The following is a 21,643-nucleotide window of genomic DNA, read 5'->3' on the forward strand; positions in this document are numbered from 1 at the left end:
CCTCTCAACATAACTGCACTTCTTCAAAAACTGCTGTGTTTTACTACAGATATGCATAGATCTCAGAAACCAATATAACATGAAATCTCTTTAAATAGGTACTAAAATCAATGAATTCCTTTTGAAGTTTGTTTTCTTCTACACTAAAATATCATTTTAAGCGTTGTTTAATGTTTGGTCTTGATTGTGTAATAAACTATTTGATATATGTCCATTTCTGCACTTGAGAGCTATAAAACTTTTATTTTTCATTTTTATTTTTTATTTTTTGAAGAAGTGTAATTATAGAGATAAGAATAGAACTGAAAGATTGTATTCTTTGTCCATCCTCAAGCTTATAATTATACTCAAAATCACAAACTAGTGGGAATTTAATTGAGTAAAGTCTTTGGAACTGGTTAAAGCTTAAAGCTTAAAACTTAAAGTATGCAGGTGTGAACTAATGAAACCTGATCAGTGGTCCAAACTCCTCTTGTTTATACAGATGAAAGTAAAACTTGAATTTCATTTGGATTAAAGGTTCCAGAATCAGGAAAAACTGTTGAGGCACAAAATCCACTCTGCTTGAAGTCCAGTATGAAGTTTCTACAGTTAGCCGTCAAATTAAAAAATTACAGCACTTTTATGCTTTTGCTTGCTGACATGCAATCAATGAGGACTGCATAGCTGATGCAATAGTTTACGCATGAAAAGCATCAGAAGCATCAGAAGCATCTTTACATTTAATTTTCCTAACGTTTGCAGATACTGTGAACTTTCATTAAAGTAATGTTTAATGATGAAGACACCAGATGCAACAATGCAGATGACATGGAGGTTGCTTCTACTGATTCTACTGCTCTGTTGTGTTTAGGTTGTATTGCACAAAATGGTTGAGTGGGGGGCTTTAGGACAGGATTTGTTTGTTAAGCAATGAAAGTTATTACTTTATTTAAGATTTATTGCACCTTCTCGTTTGGAAAAGGACAACTCATCCAAACACATCTGAAGATTAAAGAGTTGGTTGTTGTGAAAGTTTAGTTAATGAAAAGTCCATATAGTACAGCAAAAATGGTTATGAAATTTTGTGAATTATCACATTAAGTCAAACAACTATAATAAAAAGGTTTTGTTGGCTCTAGTGGCCTTTATTTGAGCGTGGTCAGACAGGAAAGTCTGACCACTAATGAGAAAGGAGGAAGACATGCAGCAAAGGTCATCAGGCCAGGAATTGAACCTGCAACAGCTGAATCAAGGACTAAGGTCTTCTTATGCGAGTTGTGCGCTGCCCCTTCGGAACCACAGCACCCCGGGATAACAGCGATTAACAAACCAGTGGAATCATACAAATGGCAACAGTATTATTTTTGTTTAAAGTGTAATTCGGCTCTAAGACAATCCTCAATAAATACCCTTCACACTTCTCTCACCACATTACCTCAATATTTGTTTCAAGACAAAATGTAGTTGCAGAGACAATCAGTTTTTAGGGACATCAGTTTATTTTAACCCTACAAAAGACATGGGGTGAGAAAATAAAATACAAAAATGAAGTTATAGAAACAAAAACAAAATGGGTTCATTCTTGTACAAGTCTCAGAATTATCCAAACATGGACCACAGTTCAATTATTCATATTTTTAATATAACATTTTGCTGTAATGCTGTGTGTACATACAAAATATACCAAACTAAATAAGGCAAATAAATAGAGGTACAATGTACAGGAACAATGGAACATTCCTCAATGATTTCATCTTTTTTTTTTCTTCTTTTTTTTTAAATCTTACCTCAAACATCAACAAAGGTGTACAAAATGCTTTTCTTTTGTTTCCAACTGTACATCTTTCAGTGGAGCATTTTTTATTCTTTTTTTTAAAATTTCCAACTGTAAAAAATACTGACTTCTCACAATTATACAAACTCGAAGAATGGGTGCAACTTTTCTCAGGCAGTACAGACTGTGGTGTAACAGGTGGGTTGCATTCTACAAGCAATGTTCTTTTAAATGATCAATAAATCACACTTTGTGCAACCTTCTGTCGGCATGCAGATCAACGTCATGTGCATGGAACAACAAATACGGTGGAGACAGAACCCACCCAAAACCCCTCAGTTTTCTCCTTTTTTTTTTCTTTTTTTAAGTGATTTTCAACATCCCGTCCCTGCCACTCACACTGACTGTCAACTTGTTTGACGGCGGTCCAGCCAGCATCCTTGTCCTCACTTTCCATTCTTCTCTCTACACGCCTTACTTTTAGCAACACTAATTTGCTGCTGCACAACTATCATCTTCAGAAGGAGCCAAGTCCTTGAAACTGGTGCTGCAAATGGAAATGTCCCATCATCATCATCATCATCATTATAAAAAGTGCATTGAACAAGCTACTAAATTCTTTCCTCTGATTTCCATCTTTACACTTCAAAACAGCCAGTCAATGGCCAAATAAGCATCCAAACATGGAACAACACAAACATGTATTAATACTGACAACTTTTCAAATATCCCTTGGTGAATACTCTGCACTAAATGGGTTAAAGCTCTAAATGAGGAATTTAAAAATGGCCTGCTGAAGTCGGGTATACTGACTGATGAGCTGCAAGAGGAAGGAGAGCAGAGGTTAAAAAGAAGAGATCAAACGTAGATTAAAATGCTGGTTTAAGAAGAGATGATTCCTTTTTTTTTACTTTAGAGTGTCTAAATAATTTGGTGTAAGGTCTAATCTCTAGAGATTGCAGCTCTCTGCGCCATCTCAACTTCACATCTGGGTCTTTTTAGTCTGACGAAAACGTATATCTATTAAATATGAGGTGTCACAGTGAAAAAAAGAGGATAAATTAAAGCTATGGGGATTATCTGCACATTATACAATCAATCACAGCCAAGGGAAAACAAACAAAAAAAAAAAGTTGTTTAGAGGCAATTTCTGTAGTACCAGGAGCTTAGGTTGACTTGCAAATCAATTGTACCATCTTTGACCACGAGATGGCGCCAGTTACTGCAAACCAACTATAATTTAATGACAGATTTCTGCAAAGCCACAAGCACTGAAACAGAGGAATGGTTTGTGTGGAAAAAACAGGATCTGAGGCACTTAACGGTGAACATTTACAAACATTTAGCAGATAAGATGTAAAAATATGGGTCAAATGGAAAGACCTTTGTTTAGTCCTTTTTTTGTAGTTGAGCACATGGATATATATGGTTTTCATTATATATAAAGTGGGGATACTTATTATCTATTATAAATAAAATTGTAAACAAGTGGGTCTGGTTTATTTTAACCGTTGCTATGGAAACAACTGTTTCTGTGATCCAGCAATCTGAATAAGCGTCTCTTTTGCAACGTCTGAACAAAGTCAAGGAGATCAAACATCTTATTCCCACAGACTGATTGCAGTCTTGGACGCCTCACAAACTGATCCTGGCTGGTTATTCAAACCTAGACTGAATGAAACGAGGAAATGTCGTGGTTTTTGAGCTGGTTTAGATGTATGATGATCTAGATCCTTTAGAAATAGATCTACATATCGCAAACAATTCAACCCATCGTTGCAACTTGCATCATTCCTGCTGCTGAAGTTTTGGAAAAGCACGTGCAAATAATAATAACCCCCTCCACGTCGAAATGAAAACTGGAAAATCTTATGAAAGAAAATAAAGCTAGCTTCTATGTTTTTTTGGCAACCAGTAGCCCAAAATAAGTAACCATGGAGGCTTTGTGTCCGGTCGGTATCCAGTCAATTTAGTCTAATTTGAAGTGCCTTGTTATACACACCAGTGTAACAAGAAAAAAAAACGGCCTCCTTTCAAGGTGAGGTCTGAGACAAATGGGGGATTCAATAATGAAACTGATGAAGTATACTACTTGGACATCTGAGAATAAATAGCTACAAATAGGGACAATATTGTAAACCGATTAAGAGGAATTCTCCATTAAGTTTGTTTATGGCATTCCTTCATTCGTGTTTTTGGCTGGCTTGAGTTTAAATTTGAATGTTTGTTAAAAAAATAAAAACACACAAAACAACTACAGTGCAAACAAGACATGAAGGAGTGAAAAAGGATGAGCAGTTACCTCTCATTCGTCAAGCACAAAATATTTAGTAAGTTAACTTCAACGGCAATGTGAACCTGCAACACCATAAAAGAATGCATCGTGTACAAAATCCCAAAATGCTCAAACATAAAAAAATCCCCAAACTTCTACGTCTTTGCAATTAGCTTGTCTGCATCTAAATATAAATATATATCAACGCCTAATTGCAGAATATTTAGTGTAAATACATTTACATTGGGTTTTCTTCTCTGCTTTGGCACTACTTAATGCCAGAAAGACTTTCAAACCATTTACACATGTTGAGGCTTAATTCTTGTGGCACAATCATTTGTATGTGAGGAGTTGTTTTTTTTTGTTTGTTTTTTTTTTCTTTTTTTTTTCCTAGAAAATTTGTGGTTGATATTTTCTTGGGGATGCAGTGTGCCATCAGAAGCCACTGGTAAGGATTCATTATTGTGAAGCAACAGGAGATTTCTTGACTCCATACCCGTTGTTTTAGTGTCAGAGGTTTGCGATCGTAGATCCATTCTGTGGCTGCGAAATCTGGTTTTTCTCAAGGAAAAAGCACCATAACTCTGGACGTAATGGCTTACATCCCCACGTCTGCCCACCTCATCTATCTTTTGTGTTTTTATTCAACTTGCCAAGCTTCACAAGTTTCCAAACTCTCCATTTGGTGTTTATATACAACGTGACTGACTAATCCCAGAGTTCTGATCCCGATAACCAAACTTCAGCACCAAAGAGCTCTCAGAAGAACAGAGAAGGTTTCTGAGGAAGAGCAGGAGTGATCGACAAGGAGAACCTGAAGAACAGTGTTCAATGGATACAGTTAGATGACGTGGGACAATGTGTCACAGTGGTCTGTCCGTCCTTCCATCCCAACTGCGGAGATAAACGGGTCGGAAACAGCTTTAGAAGACCAATCCGAGGGGAGAGCTGCATCTTTTGAGGCAGCGAAGCTGTCCATGGATGTCTCTACATGTCCAGTCCAGCTGTTGTTGCATCTGCTCCAAAGGAAGCCGTGACTGTCCAAAGCTCTGGGTTAAAGTTGATCTACGCCACGGCAAATTTTAGATCTCTAAAGTTTTGCTTTCCTACTTCCTTTTTCCAACTTTAGTAGTTCACCTTGGTGACGGCTCTCTCTCGGCCGCCACCTTCCACTAGCTGGTTGACGGAGCGCTTCCGGTTTCGCTTGAATTTGTTAAGGTCCTTGTCAAAGACCTCGCCAGATCGCAGCGCAGAGACGAGGTCGTCAAACTCCCCACCGACCTCCTCCGTGGCCCCGCCCTTCTTAGCCCGCCGCTCACGCTCCCTCTGCTCCTTAAGCTGAATAAGGATTAAAAAAACCGTTATTATGAAGAAGAGGAGAGTAAATTTAGTCGGACGTAGCCTCTGAAGAGAACCTCACCATGGCCTCCATCCGCGCCCTCCGCTCTTCTTCCTCCTTGCGCCGCTGCATGTTTTCCAGGTCCTGCCGAGCTTCGCTGAACGACTGCAAGAAGGTGTCGAAGATTCCGAAGAAGTCGTCAGGCTGCATCCTCCCTTCTTCTTCTCCAAAGTGCTTTAGAGATTTGGTGAACTACAAAGAGAGATGTTGGATTTTAAGGTAAAAACCAATGCGCAAACTGAATCTTCTGACCCAGATTTCCCAGAATCAACCCAATCGGTCATGCATATGTACGCCCTTCAAAATAAACTCTGGCATGTGAAATTCATTTTCTTAAATGCTGCAGGAACACACACATCGTAGCAGGGCTGCTTGATTTGACCACCGTATGTCCACACAGTCCTGTTCAAGCTGTTCGGTGCTTGGCGCCAGAACGCCGCCCGGAGCCAAACGTTTCGACACACTCGGCTCTGTTCTGCAGTACAGACACGTCTTCGAGTAGAAATAACTTCTTCAGTCAAGTTCTTAAGTCTTAATATGTAAACAAAAATGAAAAAAAAAATGTTTTTTTTCATCAGTTACTAGTTTGTTGGCTAATACAGAAACTAGAAATAAAGATGCGTGCAACTATAACTTCATACAGTTTTTATTTTTATGTTTTAAAATTACTTTTATTTCTTTCCTTTTCTTTATTTTCCCCCATCCTACAATCGAAAGTTTGTGAATACCAACAGTTTTACCAGCTGGTGGAGGGTTGTGTGTGCAATTAGCTTTTAAAGGTAACAGAACAATGGCCCCAGTAATGGGCTTAATGGCAAAGCACTGTTAAGTATTGGTTAATTTAAATGCCATGTTTGAGTTTTCACCTACTCTGTGGTGAGACTTGGATCATTTTTATTGCCACTTGCTCATTTTACAACTTGGGACTTTTTTAAAGGTATTAAAAAACGGATGAAAGAAATACAGATGCTAAATATAAATCTATACTAATTAGAAGAAAGACTTCCTACATCCAAAATGTTGGAGGAAATTGAGTGACTTAAGCTAGGCAGCAAAATAATCAAGTGAAAAGCAAAGAAATGCAGCGTGCCTTTTCCGCTTCTATGTGGGTGTCGAGTGACAGAACATCTTAAAATCCCTCTTGTTTACAACCGCCTAGTTTTCTGTATGTGGTCTCAGCGCTGCGATGAAAAACACAGTTGCTCTTTTCTGAGGAAGCAAAACCATCCTGTCATTATGGGCCCAGTGTCCATGACAACAACCTCACCACCATCCCTCCCCTCTGCTTGTAATTATGTATCTGGTCAGAAGTGTTTCCTCTGGTCCCCCTCGGGATCCGAGCTAAATGGGTAAACAAAAACACTCAATGAAGGAAGGAATATGATTTTCATTGAGTCAGGCAAAACAAAACAAAGGAGTGTCGCTCTCCTCTGAAAGCACTTAGCATTTATCCACTTTGTTTAGCTACTTTAGTGACTAGTCACTAGCTTAGCTAGTTTAATGACTACACTTGGTATAATAAATTACAAAAGGGCATAAAAATTCCAGTTAACGATAAGGGCAACATGAAAAATGTTTGAATTGTACGAACTTTCAAAAAAAAAAATTAAAAATTCTGGTGAAAGTTCATAATTAAATATTCTGAACTTTAGAAGTTTAAGATGCATGAAATGAATATTTTAGGAAATGCAATAAGTCAAATTTGTCTTTAATGTGCAAATATTGTAATTAATACTGTGTTTGCATGTAATTTTCAAAAATAACTTTGTGAAAATAATTTTTTGTAGTAGTTTTTTTTTTTTTTTTACCAAATGGCATCACATTCATTTTAGCTGGTAGTCATTGAAATATGAGCACGATTAGTTTTTTTTGCCTCCATTCGCATTTTTTTAGTAAATAAAACAAACTTAGATAAGCAGATGGAGGATATGCTTTGATGATTGCTCACTAATCTACAAATCATTTGAAGAAATTATTGTTAGCATGTCCTTACAAGATTACTTACAGCTTACCAAAGATCTAGAAGTGCAAGTTTTAAAAGTTCAGACCCTGCAGTGCAACATACTGGATTACATTTGCATTGGTGCCAAAACATGGATATTTACAGCCCACTTGAGCTCGTAATTTTTGTTTTTAATCTAATTTTGAGTATCCTTCTTGGTCAGAAATAGAGACATGGAAAGTTTTATAGTTTAATGAAATACTTTGCTTTTTTTTTTTAAAACCTCTAAGTGATTCCATGACCTTTGCAACAGTAACCCTTTGTATTGTGCATAGCAATGCCCTGTTTCTGTAGCAGCCACACACATCTGTTGCCATGGAGCGTTATTAGTCTCTGTGGGCTGATCTGTTTGGTCATCCTTCACCTTCTTAAAGAAGAAACACACATCCCAACTTCCATATTTGTATTACACTGAAAGCCCACCAGGCCATCAGAGGACCTTGACAAACACCCACTTACCAACCACACAGAACATACACAGCTGTGTGTTTGGAGTCTGGGCCGGAGAACACAGGTTCTTTTGTTTTACTGCACTAACTGGTGCCCTATTCTTCCCAGTTCGTCTCCCGTGACGTCCAAACTATGTTCCCTCCAATATTCACCCCTCCTTGAGCAAATAATTAACCAAAAGGGAGGCTCTGCATGAAACCCATAAACCTGGTTTCATGTCTTTTTCTCCCATCTGTCTTGAAACCTGTTGATTCTTCTGAGAAATGCAGCTGTTCGGCTCTTCAACACTGTCGTTAATTAGAGAGGATAGACTGTGCAGTACAAATGTAAAAATCTGTGCCGAAGCACGGCTCCGTGAGATTTAGAAGCGTTCAGAGCGCTAAATGCGAGCTGGAGCACCGACAGCCGGCAAATTAAACATATTCCCATAAATCTTTTCAACACCGACTTACTCCAACATTTTCTCCATCCCACTGACGTCTTCAGCTGACACACTTCCTACCATACATCAGTGCTTGAGCCAGCGGAGTTCAAAAGGCCAGTTGTTCCACTTGTAAATGGAAAGAGAGGGGATTTAAAACACTAACTTAAAGAGACAAAGAGAAGACGTGGGAGGGAGGGGGATTCCCGAGTAATCTTTCAATTCTGGGTTTCCCAGCCCGGCTGAAATTGCCCTGCAGGACTCAGAGGGACGTCCAGAGGCTTCACGCTTCTCAGATTCCGCCTTTTTTTTTTGCTTTATTCTTCAGTCGGCTTGACATACAGGCTTGTCAGCGAGGATGACTGGCTTCGGATCCACCACAGCCACCCACATGGACATACGAGCTTTCGCTCTGATGGTCTCTTAAATTCACCCAGTCTTTCATGTCGACACGGCAAGAACAGATTGGAAAACCGATGACATCAGTTTGCTCCAGAAAGTTACCTTTTCCTTGGCTTCACTCAGCTGGTCCTCCAGTTCAGAGAAGCTAAACCCGGCCACGGTGATGAAGTCACCGATCACAGCCACAAACTTATCCCCACGTTCCCTCATCCTGCTCTGCTGGTAGTGCAGCTCCTGGTGAGAAACGACAGGGACACGAAAGCTGGTCACTGAGAGTTTACCAAACGCCTAAATGAATTATAATTGCTCCAGTCTTCCGTGCTGCAGAGCGGCGACCGTTAGCAGCGTTTAAACACCTCAGCGTGCCGTACATCACTGTTTCTACTCAAAAGCATAATTACAGGCGGCAGAAGAACCAGCGGGAGGGAGAAGGAAACTAATTCAGCCCAACTCACCGCCTCGAGAGCCTTCAGCCCGCTTTTGATGTTGTGCACTTCTTTTTCCAACTCTGACAAACTGAGGAGAAAGAAGACAAATGTTTGCAGTTATTAGTCATAGTTTAGTAGATTGCACCTTGTATTATAAACTACATGAAGTTGACGCTGAAGTTTGGGGGGTAGGAATATTCTTACTTGACTTTGGCGGCTTCGGGCACGCTCCTGAGGTCTTCCTGGATGTACAATGTGTCTGGGTAGTTCTTCTCAAAGATCATGATCAAGTAGTGCAACATGGTGATGTTCCTGTTACATTAAAAGCAATGTTTAATTTGATTAAAATAAACGTTTGATCCACGTAAAAAAAAAAAAAAAAAGAAACGTTTCCCTCTGTCTGTGAGTAAAAATCAAAATTATCAAAGATTTACAGACTGGAAAAAGAACAACCAGAAAAAGAACAACCAGGTTGTACAACCACTGTCTGCCTGTAGTAAGCTGTCCAAACTTTGACCCCAATAGTTTTTTTCCCCTGCAAAATTTCATTTTATTCTTCCCACATTTTGTATTTTTCTGACAAAAAAAGTACTTAATCAGTAAGATTGCTTGAGATTTCGGAAAGACTTGACTTCAAGTAATTTTGTCATAAAAAAGTTGAGCATCAGCTGAATGTGAAAAGTGTAAAAAAAACACCTGAGGACTGGGTCTGGACTCACTTGGCATTTGGTCCGGATCTGGACAGGCTTTCAAACTTAGGAAATTTTCTAAATATAATTTAGTTTTTATTGGAAAACTTACTGATTGTTATTTAATTTCATGGTGTGTAGAGTAAACTATGCAGAAATCTCAACTTTTGGTCTCACAAACATTATCACTTTGTTTTATGACACTTGTACCAGAACATAAGCTCATATTATTGTGGATTTTTACGACTTTTGTTTTTCTGAGTCCAGCTGAACTGTTGACATGCCAACACGCTGCTCAATCTCATAATCATGTTCAACGAACAAGATTATTATGCTTTTATAAATCCTTCTTTTCTTGGCAATAATTTCTAAGTTAAATATATCCTGCACAATAACTAGCGTAAGGTCCATTTTAAATGATTTTTTTGCAGCGCAGTTGTGTGACACACATTCTAAAAATCTCTTCAATAAGATTCAACATTTGCTATACATTTTTTAAGAGTACTTGTTTCTTGGCACAATTATCTGTGTAGAGGTTGTTGATTAGTTACCGTAGTAACACACCTATAAATAGCAGCAAGGCCCCGAGGAAGCGATGCGATAATTACAAATATGACATTCTTCTGAAAATATCAGTGCTCCCACTTATTCCCTCACATGCACCGTGTTCGGAGAGAGTTGGATAGTATAAAGTTTCATATGCTGGATCCAAACACCAGAGTGCAACAGAAGAAAATTAGGTCATGGAGGCAGTGGAGTAAGAGTGCTGTGCTTCAATTCATCTCCCTGTTTATATTAAGACACATCGGAGTCACTGGAAATCATGCCAGTAGTGCTTGTTTCCGTGGCAACACCGATGGCTCGGACAACATTTCATTACTGTAAAGAGAAAAGAGCTCCCACACGCTGTTTGTTCGAGCGAATCTATCGTCGCTGCAACAAGCTGAAGTAGTTTCAGATTTTTTCTGTCAATTTCTTTCAAGACTGAGTTAACTTTTGTAGAAACCAGCGGATGGCGAAGGAACACTGAGCAGAGGGACTCTTTGTTCATTCTTTTGAGGAGTTTTCCAGCTCTAGTTGCCTTTATTTGCTAGCGAAATGACAGGAAAGCGGGTGGTGAGAGAGGGGGAAGACATCCAGCAAAGGCCAACGGGCCGGGACTCAAACCCAAAACGCAGCTGGTTCATGTCATCTGTACATGGGTGGCGAGCTTCACCACAGGGCCTCCTCTGTTCGTTCTTTTATTTTCTCATAATTGGCTTAATAAATGCTAATGAGATGAGATTTGCTTTTATGACAGGCTAGAGATTTGTTTTTTTTTTTTTTTTTCTAATTTCTAGTGTCCGATGACTGAAATTAACATTTTCACATTGGATTCTGGCCATCTACTCTCCCCACAACATTGAATTGTGGTAGATTATTGGTTATATTGCTATATCGGCTTACTACTACCTTAAAGAATTGCCAGAATAAAAGGTTTCTAATCAAAACAGGTTTTATTTTCACTTGGGTAGAATATCTTAATGTTGTCTATAGAGGTTTCTGTTAAAACAATAAAAGAAAAAAAAAGAAAATCAATCAGGCAGCTGCATGTGATCCAAAAGACACTGTTCTGCCAAACACCAGTCCTTAAATCACTGCTCTGACTACTTGTTTGTAAAAAGAAACTCAAGATATTTATAAGACACTCAATGGTCTTGGACCTAGATGAATTCCAGAGTTGCTGCTCAAACCATACAGACCTCTCAGGTCATCAGAAAGGTCTTCACTCTGTTTTCCCAGGACCAGAATAAGAAAGATGAGGTACAACGTCATCTGTACGCTAATAAGCTCTGACACAAACTTCCTGAAGACCTGAGATACTATTGGTTCCTTTAAATCAGGACTTAAAATACTTTTATTACAGCTTAAATACTATTTTATAAGTTAAATAAGTTTTGCACTTTAGATTTCATACTCATGTTATATACATATTACTCATGATCTACATATTAATCTATATCATGTTTTGTTTTGATGTGTTTCAGTTGATTTTATCTCTTTTCCTTCGTTTTCCTATGAAGCACTTTACATTAATGTGCATACAGGTAGTAAAATAAAAGCAAATTCATGAAGTTATTTACCTAATTTGAAGTACAAATGCCACATATGTTCAAAGAAAAATAGTAGAAATGGAGGAACATCTAGATTGAGATGTAGGAGGAAAGTTACATTTATTTTGTACCTGAAACCATCGTTCAAAGACCACAGCTGCAGAAGACGTTTTAAGAGTTTGAATCCGAGTCAAATCTAAAAATATTTTGTTTTGTAACAAGCCAAGGTCTTACTCAGGTCGTGACTGCTGCAGCAAGGCTCAAGTCCCCGCTCTGTTGCCCACCTGTCTATGCTCGACTTGGTGTCGACGATCTTGTTCAGGCTGGAAACCTTGAATCCGAAGGCGTTCCCCCGCTGGCCCTTGTTCATGAAGTTTCCAAAGGCCAGCACCACCTCCAGGACCTGAGTCAGACGCTTGCTCCGGACCACCTCCACGGACGCATTCAGGATGGCTGCAGAAGAACGTGGAGAGAGGAAAAACAGCTGCTGAGATCATGATTTAAACTTGTTCAGCTTTGTCTATTGCATAACAAACTGGGCTTGAATTATTCCTTCCATTCTGTTGCTCCACTCAAACACCACAGAGACGCAGGAGCTCCAGATTCGACTCCGTGTTCCCCCAGAATTTCCTTTATTTTTAACATCATTCACGATGAGTGATCGGTATTCTCCATAACAACTGGGCAGCTTGGTGGGGAAAGTATCCTGTCCTTCCATCAGTAAAACAGCAAGAGGGGAAAGGAATACACTGAACATGAGCCAACTCTGTCTGTTTCATTTCCCCTGAGAAAAGAGCGTCTGGCAAAGTGCAGGTGGTTCCCCGTCTCCACAGAGGAAACCATCAGCGTAACTGTGAAGATCATTAACAAACATCATATTGTTATTGTTACACTTCTTTGTGTTGTGATGAAGCATGGGAACTGTTCTCCTGGCTCTGGCCGATGGAGCCGTCTTTTAAAGAAGGCTCCCATTGAACAGACTGGGTGGTCTGCAGACTTACAGTCTAATCTGCAGTATGTGACAAAATTACATGAATAATAAAACAAAACGAGATTTTTTTCTTCTTCTTCCTTTTTTAACTGTGAACACCGATGAACAGTGTGGTCAGGGGACTTTTGGATCCAACAACAGCAATTGTGAAGGTTTCTCTACTCTTCTCTTCCCGGGCCAGCTGAGAGTGAAATGTGTGTCAGAATATATTACCCTGACCTCAGACCAGAAGGAATTGAGTTTCTCAGAAGAAATTATGCAGCACAAACAGAATCGAACTGTCAGTGCGAATAAAAACGCCGACAATAAACAGTGTGATGTTCTCATCAAAGCAAGCCTGGCTCTAAAAGCGGCAACGACAACTCGGTCATGGATATCTGTGCATGCACACACACACACACACCACACACACGCACACTGGAAAGCTTTTCCCTGACATCTTTGAAGTGAGATTCAGGTTCACAGGAGATGCTGTCCTCTCTCAACGCGAGCCAGCTTTCCAAAACAGCTTCCATGGTAACACGGATGCTGGGTGGGAGAGGGAAAAACTGCATAAAACCAGCATGCGCACACACATGCATACAACCATGCAATCTCATTTAAAAGCATGCTCCTTAATAATTTATGTCCAGCTTCAAAATATATTTTGAATATATATTTCACCTTCGCCTGCTCACAGGTTGTAAAAAGTCACCTATTGGACTGCTGCGTCATACATAAAATCATAGCTGCATAATTTCATTTCATGGTTATTAACAGGTTATCAAGTCTGCACAAATTTCAGCAAAATTCAAGAAGTAGAGATGATTCAGTTCTCCAACTGTATTTGGATCAAATGCCTTGTTAAACGGTACCAGACTTCAGCTATTTTAACATCTTTCCACTGTGTTCTTCATCCCTTCTTTCTGCTAAGGCTTGAGATGAACTAAATCTGCAAACATAAATCACTGATAATCACTTCTGCTGGTTAGATTCGCATCCAAGTCGATCCTGACGTCCTCCGACTTGCACATCGACAAAGAACAACCTCCAGCGGTTTTTATTCAGCTGCAGTTTGCAGGTCCAGATGCTGCAGGAGTTCTCCAACAACTGCACAGCCTCGAGAAACGATGGGAAAGATCTGGCTTCAATCTGGTGGAGATGTCGACTCAGCAGCTGTATATTTAATAGAATCTTAATTTGATTAGATCAAATTTTCTCAACATATCCAAAGAGAAATTTGTTGCACCTTCTGCCTCGAGATCGGCTAGCGGCTAATCTGCTCTGAATATTTAAAAATGTTTTTCAAACAAAGACATTGCTGAGCCGCAAAATGATAACTGAGAGATGAACTGCAGTGCTCATGGTTATGTGTTTATAAAAGTTTTTTTTGTGCAATGGTGATTGATTCCTTGTTTAAATTATAAAACTATAAAACCTGAATATGATCCATTTTATAAGGCGACCGACCGCAGGGGCATTAATTCAGCAAACCACTGAACTATCGTGTTTGTCCTTACCTTCAACCTTAGGCTTGGTTTCAGCTAAACGCTCTGCAAACTTCTTCTTAAAGAACAGAGCCTGTAGTCTCTGCTGGTAGTGGTCAATTCTGACGGGGAGAACAAAGAACCGAGAGGAGGAGAGATTAGCAGGGGTCAGTTACATTTGTCTTTAGGGGGAGAGAAACTTCAAAAGTTACAAGTCAGTGAAATGTGCAAAATCCCCTTTCTCACTTTACACTTTTCTAAAGCATCCAGAGGGCTCTTGTCAAAAGACGAGATGACAAATGGGGATGTAAAACTCGACTAAAGGTTCACCAAAGCAAGAAGGGAGAGTTTCAAAGAGAGGCGAAAGATATTAAACGCCTGACCACAGGAGATGAAGTCAAGGAGAAAGCATTAAGGACTTCTGCTACATAATGAATCAAGCTAACGCTCGATATATTTTCTTGACGAAGCTGGCTTAAAACAGAAATCAAAACCACCCTCTCACACAAAGAGCATCACATTTACCTGCTCATCTCAAAGAGGAAGCGGTCAGCTCGGGCCATCCTCTCCAACTCATGCTTATGCTCTTCTAAAAGATCTACGTCACTTTTCTCAGGGACAAATTTAAGCAGCTGGAAAAGATGCAGAAGCAATGTTTTTATTAGGACGGCAATAGCTGTAAGTTTGAGCTGCAACCAGCTAAAGTTCATTGACGGTAATTTTCCTTAAATAAATGGTAAACAGATGCATGTGACTCTCCAAAACCACAATCAGTTTCAGCATTTCCTTTCCCCCCCAGTAGGGTTCAAATTATGTCTATGACACATTACATGTCTTTTTAATTACATGGTAATTCAATTGTATTTCACTGCCATTTAATTAATGGTAGTTAATATAAATACCATTAATTAATGCTTAATTAATTGTATTACGTCTAGTAAGTGCTTTGTTTGCATTTATTTTGATGATAAAGCTGTTTGTGTTTTAAAATTGACAATATTAGAGCCAGGTTTCCATTATCTAATAAAAAAAATACTTGACTCACATTTAAAAACACTGGGGAATCTTTAAATGATCAAAATGTAAATAAATTAAAAATTGAATTGGGGGAGGATTCAGGCCCCTGAAAGCTTTCTGTTCATTTTTAACATCTGCAAACCATTTTCCTACTAATTTCTGAATAACCTATAAAATCCAGCTGCCTTGTAAAGATGCTGATCGTTACGAAGGGATACATACCTGCTCCAACATGTCTTTGGCTAACTCCTCCCTCTCATCCATCTCTAGTATCGCCCTTTTGATTTCTTCATTTGTCATTTTCAACCTGCAGGCAAGCAAAATGCACTTTAATGACATCAAATACTAAACACAAACACAAGCGACCTGACAGTGGCGATCTGAGCACCAGTCTGGACATCTCCACTCTCACCCCCCGAGAGCACTGCCGGCTGTTTTCAGACGTACGTGCGCTGGGCTTCGATCAATAACAGCATTGTCAGTAGGCGCATCAAAGCTGTATTGACCATCTGCTAACCCCATCTGGGTCAGTCTGCAGCTTCGGGGTCGTCTGTTATTGACACGAAAGAGAGTGCAGGGAGCGTGCCGCTGTTTTGTCAGACGCACAAAGGACTCAGGAAGCCCGTTTATTGATCTGTAGAGTGGGGTCAGCGTTTAAACCCTCCAAGGGGGCCCCATGACCACTGCTGTTTGGAGATTTAAATGGGGAACATATTGTCAAGTGGATCTCAAAAGACAGCAATGGATTCAGCTTCAGATGTAGCGTGACCCCTTTGGGAGAAGGGTCAATTAATGCATCTTTGATGAGAGTTAACGTTGACACCGATAGCGCTTGAATGTTTAATTATAGACTGAATTTCATATCTGGATAATTTTTCTCTTGGCTAAAGCAGCCAACACATTTTGTGGCTTAAACAGCTGATTATATGAATATCCTATTATGAAGGAGCACAACAAAAACCCAGTGGAAGGCTGCAGGGTCTTCCTTAATGTGGGACAAATAACTCGGGCTCAGATTATGTCAAGTAAGGATTATTTAGGTTTTAAATTACTGGAAACAACACAAGCCAAACCTGTTTGTTTTTATAGGTGGACTGCTGCATTTAAAGCTGCAACACACTCCAAAATAAGTGCTGGAAAAACATTTCAATTTACTATACTTAAATGTAGTTCAATACATGACTTGCATAAAGAAGAATTAGACGTCGTAACGTTTATTATCCGAGTTGCTTCCAGGAGTGATTATAGATGATTGTAAACATGGGCAAGGAGATCTCCTGTAGCAGTTTGTGTCGCAGCTCGTTTTCTTTTTTTTTTTTTGTCTTGATGCATTGATATTCCTGGAGATTTCTTGAACTATTTAATGATCTGCTTTGCACAGGAAGGATTCTGTACATCTCTTTTCATTCCTTCTTTAATACAATTATTTTTAGTAGTTTTTGCCCACCACAAATGTGTAGTGATACCGAAGACTCATTGTTTATCTCCAGTCTTCTAACATTCAGCTCAACAGTAAACTGGATTTAATTCTCTGACTAACATCAATGAATTTAGGGCTTGAAAATGTGGGAGTTGATTAAAAAATAAAGATCAATTAGGTCAAGAAAACTAAACATTGTGTCACTTTAACATGGTGATGATTTTAGTTGTACAAGAGCAGCTCCTCAATTCGGATCGCTTACTTTGAAAGCAAGATGACGCAGTTCTGAGCACGTCTGCCATCGATGACCGACAGCTCTTTGACCTTCCGTGTGCTGACGTAGATGTCATCCATAGAGCCAGTCTCTTTCTATAAAATAAAAAAGAGAAAAGAGCTTTAATTTGTAGCTCAGATTAATGAGTATTCACATAAAATCCACAGCACACACGTTAACATCTTTGCGATATCGTTAACTGAACGAGGAAAGCTTTTCCTGGGACTTAACAAGGAGTTAATGAAGAGACATGACTCGAAACAGCCGAGGGAAACTAAAAGGCTTTAGCACTTGCTTCAGGTCAAGTTACCTTTAGATAGAGAGAGAGAGCTTACACAAAGAACAAAGATCAGAAGCAGGCCTTCACAATGCAACACCTCATCAGAAACTTCTCAGAGGAGGAGCAGAAATGTTGATCCAATCAAAGCCCGTTAGATATGCTGGTTAACCTCACATAAATGTAGTATAAAAATCCCTGAAGCAAAGAATAAATTCTGAGAGAGCTGTTTGGGGCCTGCATGTTAAACACATTCTATTTATGGTCCAGGCTGGTTTCCTGCTCGCCAGAAAAATCTCTGTTTTTGAGGTTGCTGGGCATGACATATATAAAACAGATGTGGATTTTGAAGAAAGTGTCGTTTTTCTGCGTCCGTGGTGACCCGGGGTGTTTGGCAGCTGAGCGGGGTTGGCAGCAGGTTAGGGGGACAACTCCCATCCACTGAAACCGTTCAGAGCGCTCTCTCTCTCTCTCTCTCTCTCTCTCTCTCTCTCTCTCTCTCTCGGCTCACAGACGAGCGCCAACTCTGCCAGACTGTTCGCCTCATAGGCGCTGATACGACCGACTGAAAAGTTCAACTTTTCAAATTGGTCACAAAGGGACATCAGCTGAAAGACGAGGTGTTGTGCTTTGAACTTTCGAGCAGAACCCTTAATAGTTTGCTTGTCTGAATGCGGTAGCCAAAGGAATGTACGAGGTGAAGAAATATAACTCAGTAATTATGGAAGTTATGTCAAAATGTCTTGCGATCTAGACCTTTAACCTGCATTGTTTGTTAAAGTCATATTGGAACGTAAAACATTTTGCTTTTAGTGAATCACAAGGTGGCTAATTCAAAGATATGTGAATAAACTGCACCGTACATCACAACATTATTACACATCAGGAAACAGATCTAGTCTTTGCCAGATTCTACATTTATTGGATCTAACCACAAAGGCTCAAAAATGTAGCCAAGGGTAGTTTATAAAACCACCTTCAGTAACTTCTTGCAATTCTCCTGCATGACTTTTGCAGATTTTCAGATTTTTGTAGAAGAACTTTGGTCCGTTTCCTTTCCACACCATTCCTTCACTGATTACATCATCCAGTTTAGGATGAGCTTCGCATTCCAGACATATGACTTCACATCTGATTCTAGATTATTTTGGTGTTTGTGGTCAAGCTGAAGAATGACAGATACCCGGGTCCTGTTGCTGCAAAGGAAGTAAAAATGATCACCCCCCCCAACAACGTGCTAACTGACTTTGCTGGGGTTTTCTACTTCTGGGAGTTTGGTAGATGCTTTAAATATTTTTCACTTGTTAATATTTTCTCTGCTGAAATACAGATTTCAAACTGTTTAAAATTGGCCTTGTGAAGTTTCCACAAATTAAAGTGTTCCAACAATATTTTGTCTTGGGTTGTTGCTGGAGTATTTCCACTTCGACATGTTTGGGACCTACCAAAACCTTGACTTTTAGAGGTGACTGATAACGATGATCAATTATTTGTGTAGATTTCATTAGCAAAAGATGATTAGCAACTTCAGTAACACACCTGGTTTTAAATTAAAGTGGAGACTTTGAGAGGGGAAAAAAAACATCACAGAAAATAACAAATTCAATATGCGAAGCTGACTGCTGTTTGCCTGGCCGCTGCCAGGCAGAAGGCAAGGTGATGAAAGCAGTAAAAGTGGATAACCATTGTGGTCAAGAAGCTCAAAGATGTTTAACTCACCTGTTTGAAGGATTGGTTAGTTAGCAGGTCCTGCCCAGGCAGCCGGAGAGAACAGGGACAAAAAAATTGAGAACACATGCAAAGATTAGCACTGAAGGCCGGAAAGGCAAAAGCAAAGAACTACTAATACTATATGCAAACTACAAGCTGAAGCTGGAAAGCTTTTGTGAGAGTAACAAAGCTAAGTTCTTCAAGTTGTCTAAGGTTCAAAAGATCTGCATAAAAGGTTGAAAGATTAACACAAACAGATTTCTAGTTCGGATTTTGTCTTCTCAGACTGGCCACGGATGCCTTGGTGGTTTTAATTTTGACTGCATCTACATCAGCCTGACATGGAAAAACAGGACGATGAAATACGGCTGTGGCAGACAATTCTACAGAGTGCAAGTGTAAATAAAATACCATTTTGACAGAAAGAGCAATGAAAAGCTCTAAAACAAAAGAATGTCATGTATAAACACAGCATTACTGCCCAGTGAAATTTAAATTAAATTTGGCTCTTTCCAAACGGGAACTAGGCTGTCAAAGACAGGAAGATGTTGGGTTTTTATGCGACTGCATCCACTGGGATCAGCGTTTAGGCAATGGCCAGTGCCAATAAAAACCTGCTCCGCACAAATAAATACCTGCAGTATATCACTGTCAGCAACAACCCCAAATGACCCATTCCTCTTTAATAAAAGCTTGCAAGGAGACACTGCGATTGTAACTGTCCGACTGCTGTAAAATGCATTAACTCAACAATGGCGATGCCTCAGTGGAGATGATTTAGTGTTTTTTAATGGAATCTTAAAGACCTCACTTTAAACTGTGATTACTAGAAACCAATTAGAACAAATTAACCCTCCACTTAAAACCCATTTAAGTGGACAATATATCTGTGGTATAAGGTACAGTTTGTGCAACTGTATATTATATTATGGAATGAAAAGAGAACAAATTAATTCCCAGAAGAGAGGAGAGTGATTCGCTATGCATGGTTTGACATATGCCCAAGAGATATACCAATTATGCTTCCAGCTCATCTGTGTTTCAGGATGATTTACTCAATAAATCTGTTTATTTTTACTACATCTCAATAACAAGCTTCATGTTTTCTTGTATTGTGACTCCCTGTTGGTTCAGCCTTGACCTTGATTCAAGACCTGCCATTGGTTCTCACACCAAAGGTTTGTGGGCACCAGCAGAAGCTACAATGAGCCATTCAGCAGCCAACAGCTGCTCCTGTAAGCCTGAAGCTGGACCGTTTACGCTGTAAAAGAGTCATTCTGAAACATCCGCATGCTCACGCATACCAACACATACTCAGCATTCAACACACACACAAGCATAAGTGTAGTCAGGTATTTATAACCCACAAACAAATCCAAACCTGCTGTTTCTGATACGCTGAGAACATCTTCTCTATGTCTTTCAGGTCCAGAATCTTGAACGCCCTCAGGTCATCAATTTCATTCCAGATGGTGCCGTTGATCATATTCTGAAAGAACACAGGACGGGGGTTATTGCTTTCACTTCAGTTGCAAAACAATTCACTATTTTATTTCAAGGACTCGGTAGATGAACGGACCGGATCTTTGTAATTTTGTATGCAAACCCACACAATTTGTAAAAGCAGCACATCGGTCTATTTATCATTGCAGCTAAGTATTTTCATGAATTATGGAGATAAGCATGTGTAATAATGTTCACATCTAATCTATTTAAGAACACAAATATACAGGACAACTTTGCATTACGCTCCTTTCTGTTTATTTTGTTTCTGATCCCAGTTTAGGCCTCTTAAGTCTTTTGAAATATGAAAGACCCCTGATGAACCAAAATTCCTCTAGCCAAATTCAGGCATACAACATAATTTATTTACTCCAGACCTTGAACAGAAAAAAAATGTAAAATTTTCAGTGGTCAAAATGGGTATAAATTGTCAACTAATGTGTTGGGCACTACCCCACCTCCAACAGTAAACAGCACAAATTCACACCTTAAAAGTTGGATGTGAAATGAGCAGATCTGAGATGTGTTTATCAATGGTGATAATCCTTTTTAAATCACACATGTCAGTGTTTGGACATTACTGCAGAACGTGTAAGGAAGTCTCGTCTCACCTCTCCTAATTTGCTCCAGTTGAAGGACTTTAGCGGATGAGAAGGCTGAGGAATGGACTTTGACCGCATCATGTTCATGGAGTTGAATGAAGAGGGGATGGGAGGCGGCGGTGCTCCAAAAAGAGGAGGAGCTCCAGGTGGAGGAGGCGGTGCCCCGGGCGGAGGAGGTGGCGGGGGCGGCGGCGGGCAGCTGAACGGCAGTGGAGGCGGTGGTGGAGGAAAGCTGCCTGACATAGGTAGAGGAGGCGGAGGCACTGGAGCTCCAGGAGGCGGAGGGGGAGGCAGCATCGAAACACTGCTGCCCTGCGGAACAATAAATGGACAGGAGTTAAATATTTTGAATGAAACCATTATTTCATCCAGGTGGTAATGGAATTAAACCTTTCATTTAAGGTAAAAATATTCCAATTATCATTAAACACAAAAGTTCATTCTTAACTTACAGTAATACTATAGTTA

The 21,643-nt window shown here is 39.6% G+C and overlaps 1 protein-coding gene across 5 annotated transcripts in view; it reads right to left on the bottom strand.

The window, feature by feature from the left end:
• Positions 1-1,458: 1,458 nt before the first annotated feature.
• Positions 1,459-21,643, bottom strand: part of daam2 (dishevelled associated activator of morphogenesis 2) — a 102,636-nt gene continuing 82,451 nt past the window's right edge. For 3 of the 5 annotated variants that reach the window (XM_081602903.1, XM_008399651.3, XM_081602904.1), the window contains 13 exons: positions 21,185-21,487; positions 20,452-20,559; positions 19,080-19,109; positions 17,072-17,178; positions 15,612-15,696; positions 14,898-15,004; positions 14,406-14,494; positions 12,200-12,368; positions 9,338-9,445; positions 9,161-9,221; positions 8,808-8,939; positions 5,452-5,622; positions 1,459-5,369 (listed from right to left, as the gene is read on the bottom strand). In XM_081602903.1, the coding sequence (XP_081459029.1) occupies positions 5,157-5,369; positions 5,452-5,622; positions 8,808-8,939; positions 9,161-9,221; positions 9,338-9,445; positions 12,200-12,368; positions 14,406-14,494; positions 14,898-15,004; positions 15,612-15,696; positions 17,072-17,178; positions 19,080-19,109; positions 20,452-20,559; positions 21,185-21,487 (1,683 nt within the window). In that variant the 3' untranslated portion in view covers positions 1,459-5,156. The remainder of the gene's footprint in view (positions 5,370-5,451; positions 5,623-8,807; positions 8,940-9,160; positions 9,222-9,337; positions 9,446-12,199; positions 12,369-14,405; positions 14,495-14,897; positions 15,005-15,611; positions 15,697-17,071; positions 17,179-19,079; positions 19,110-20,451; positions 20,560-21,184; positions 21,488-21,643) is intronic. The other 2 variants (XM_081602905.1, XM_081602906.1) reach the window with 1 other exon arrangement.

Source organism: Poecilia reticulata, chromosome 22, assembly GCF_904066995.2.
Source record: "Poecilia reticulata chromosome 22, P_reticulata-male-v2, whole genome shotgun sequence".
Taxonomy (NCBI): domain Eukaryota; kingdom Metazoa; phylum Chordata; class Actinopteri; order Cyprinodontiformes; family Poeciliidae; genus Poecilia; species Poecilia reticulata.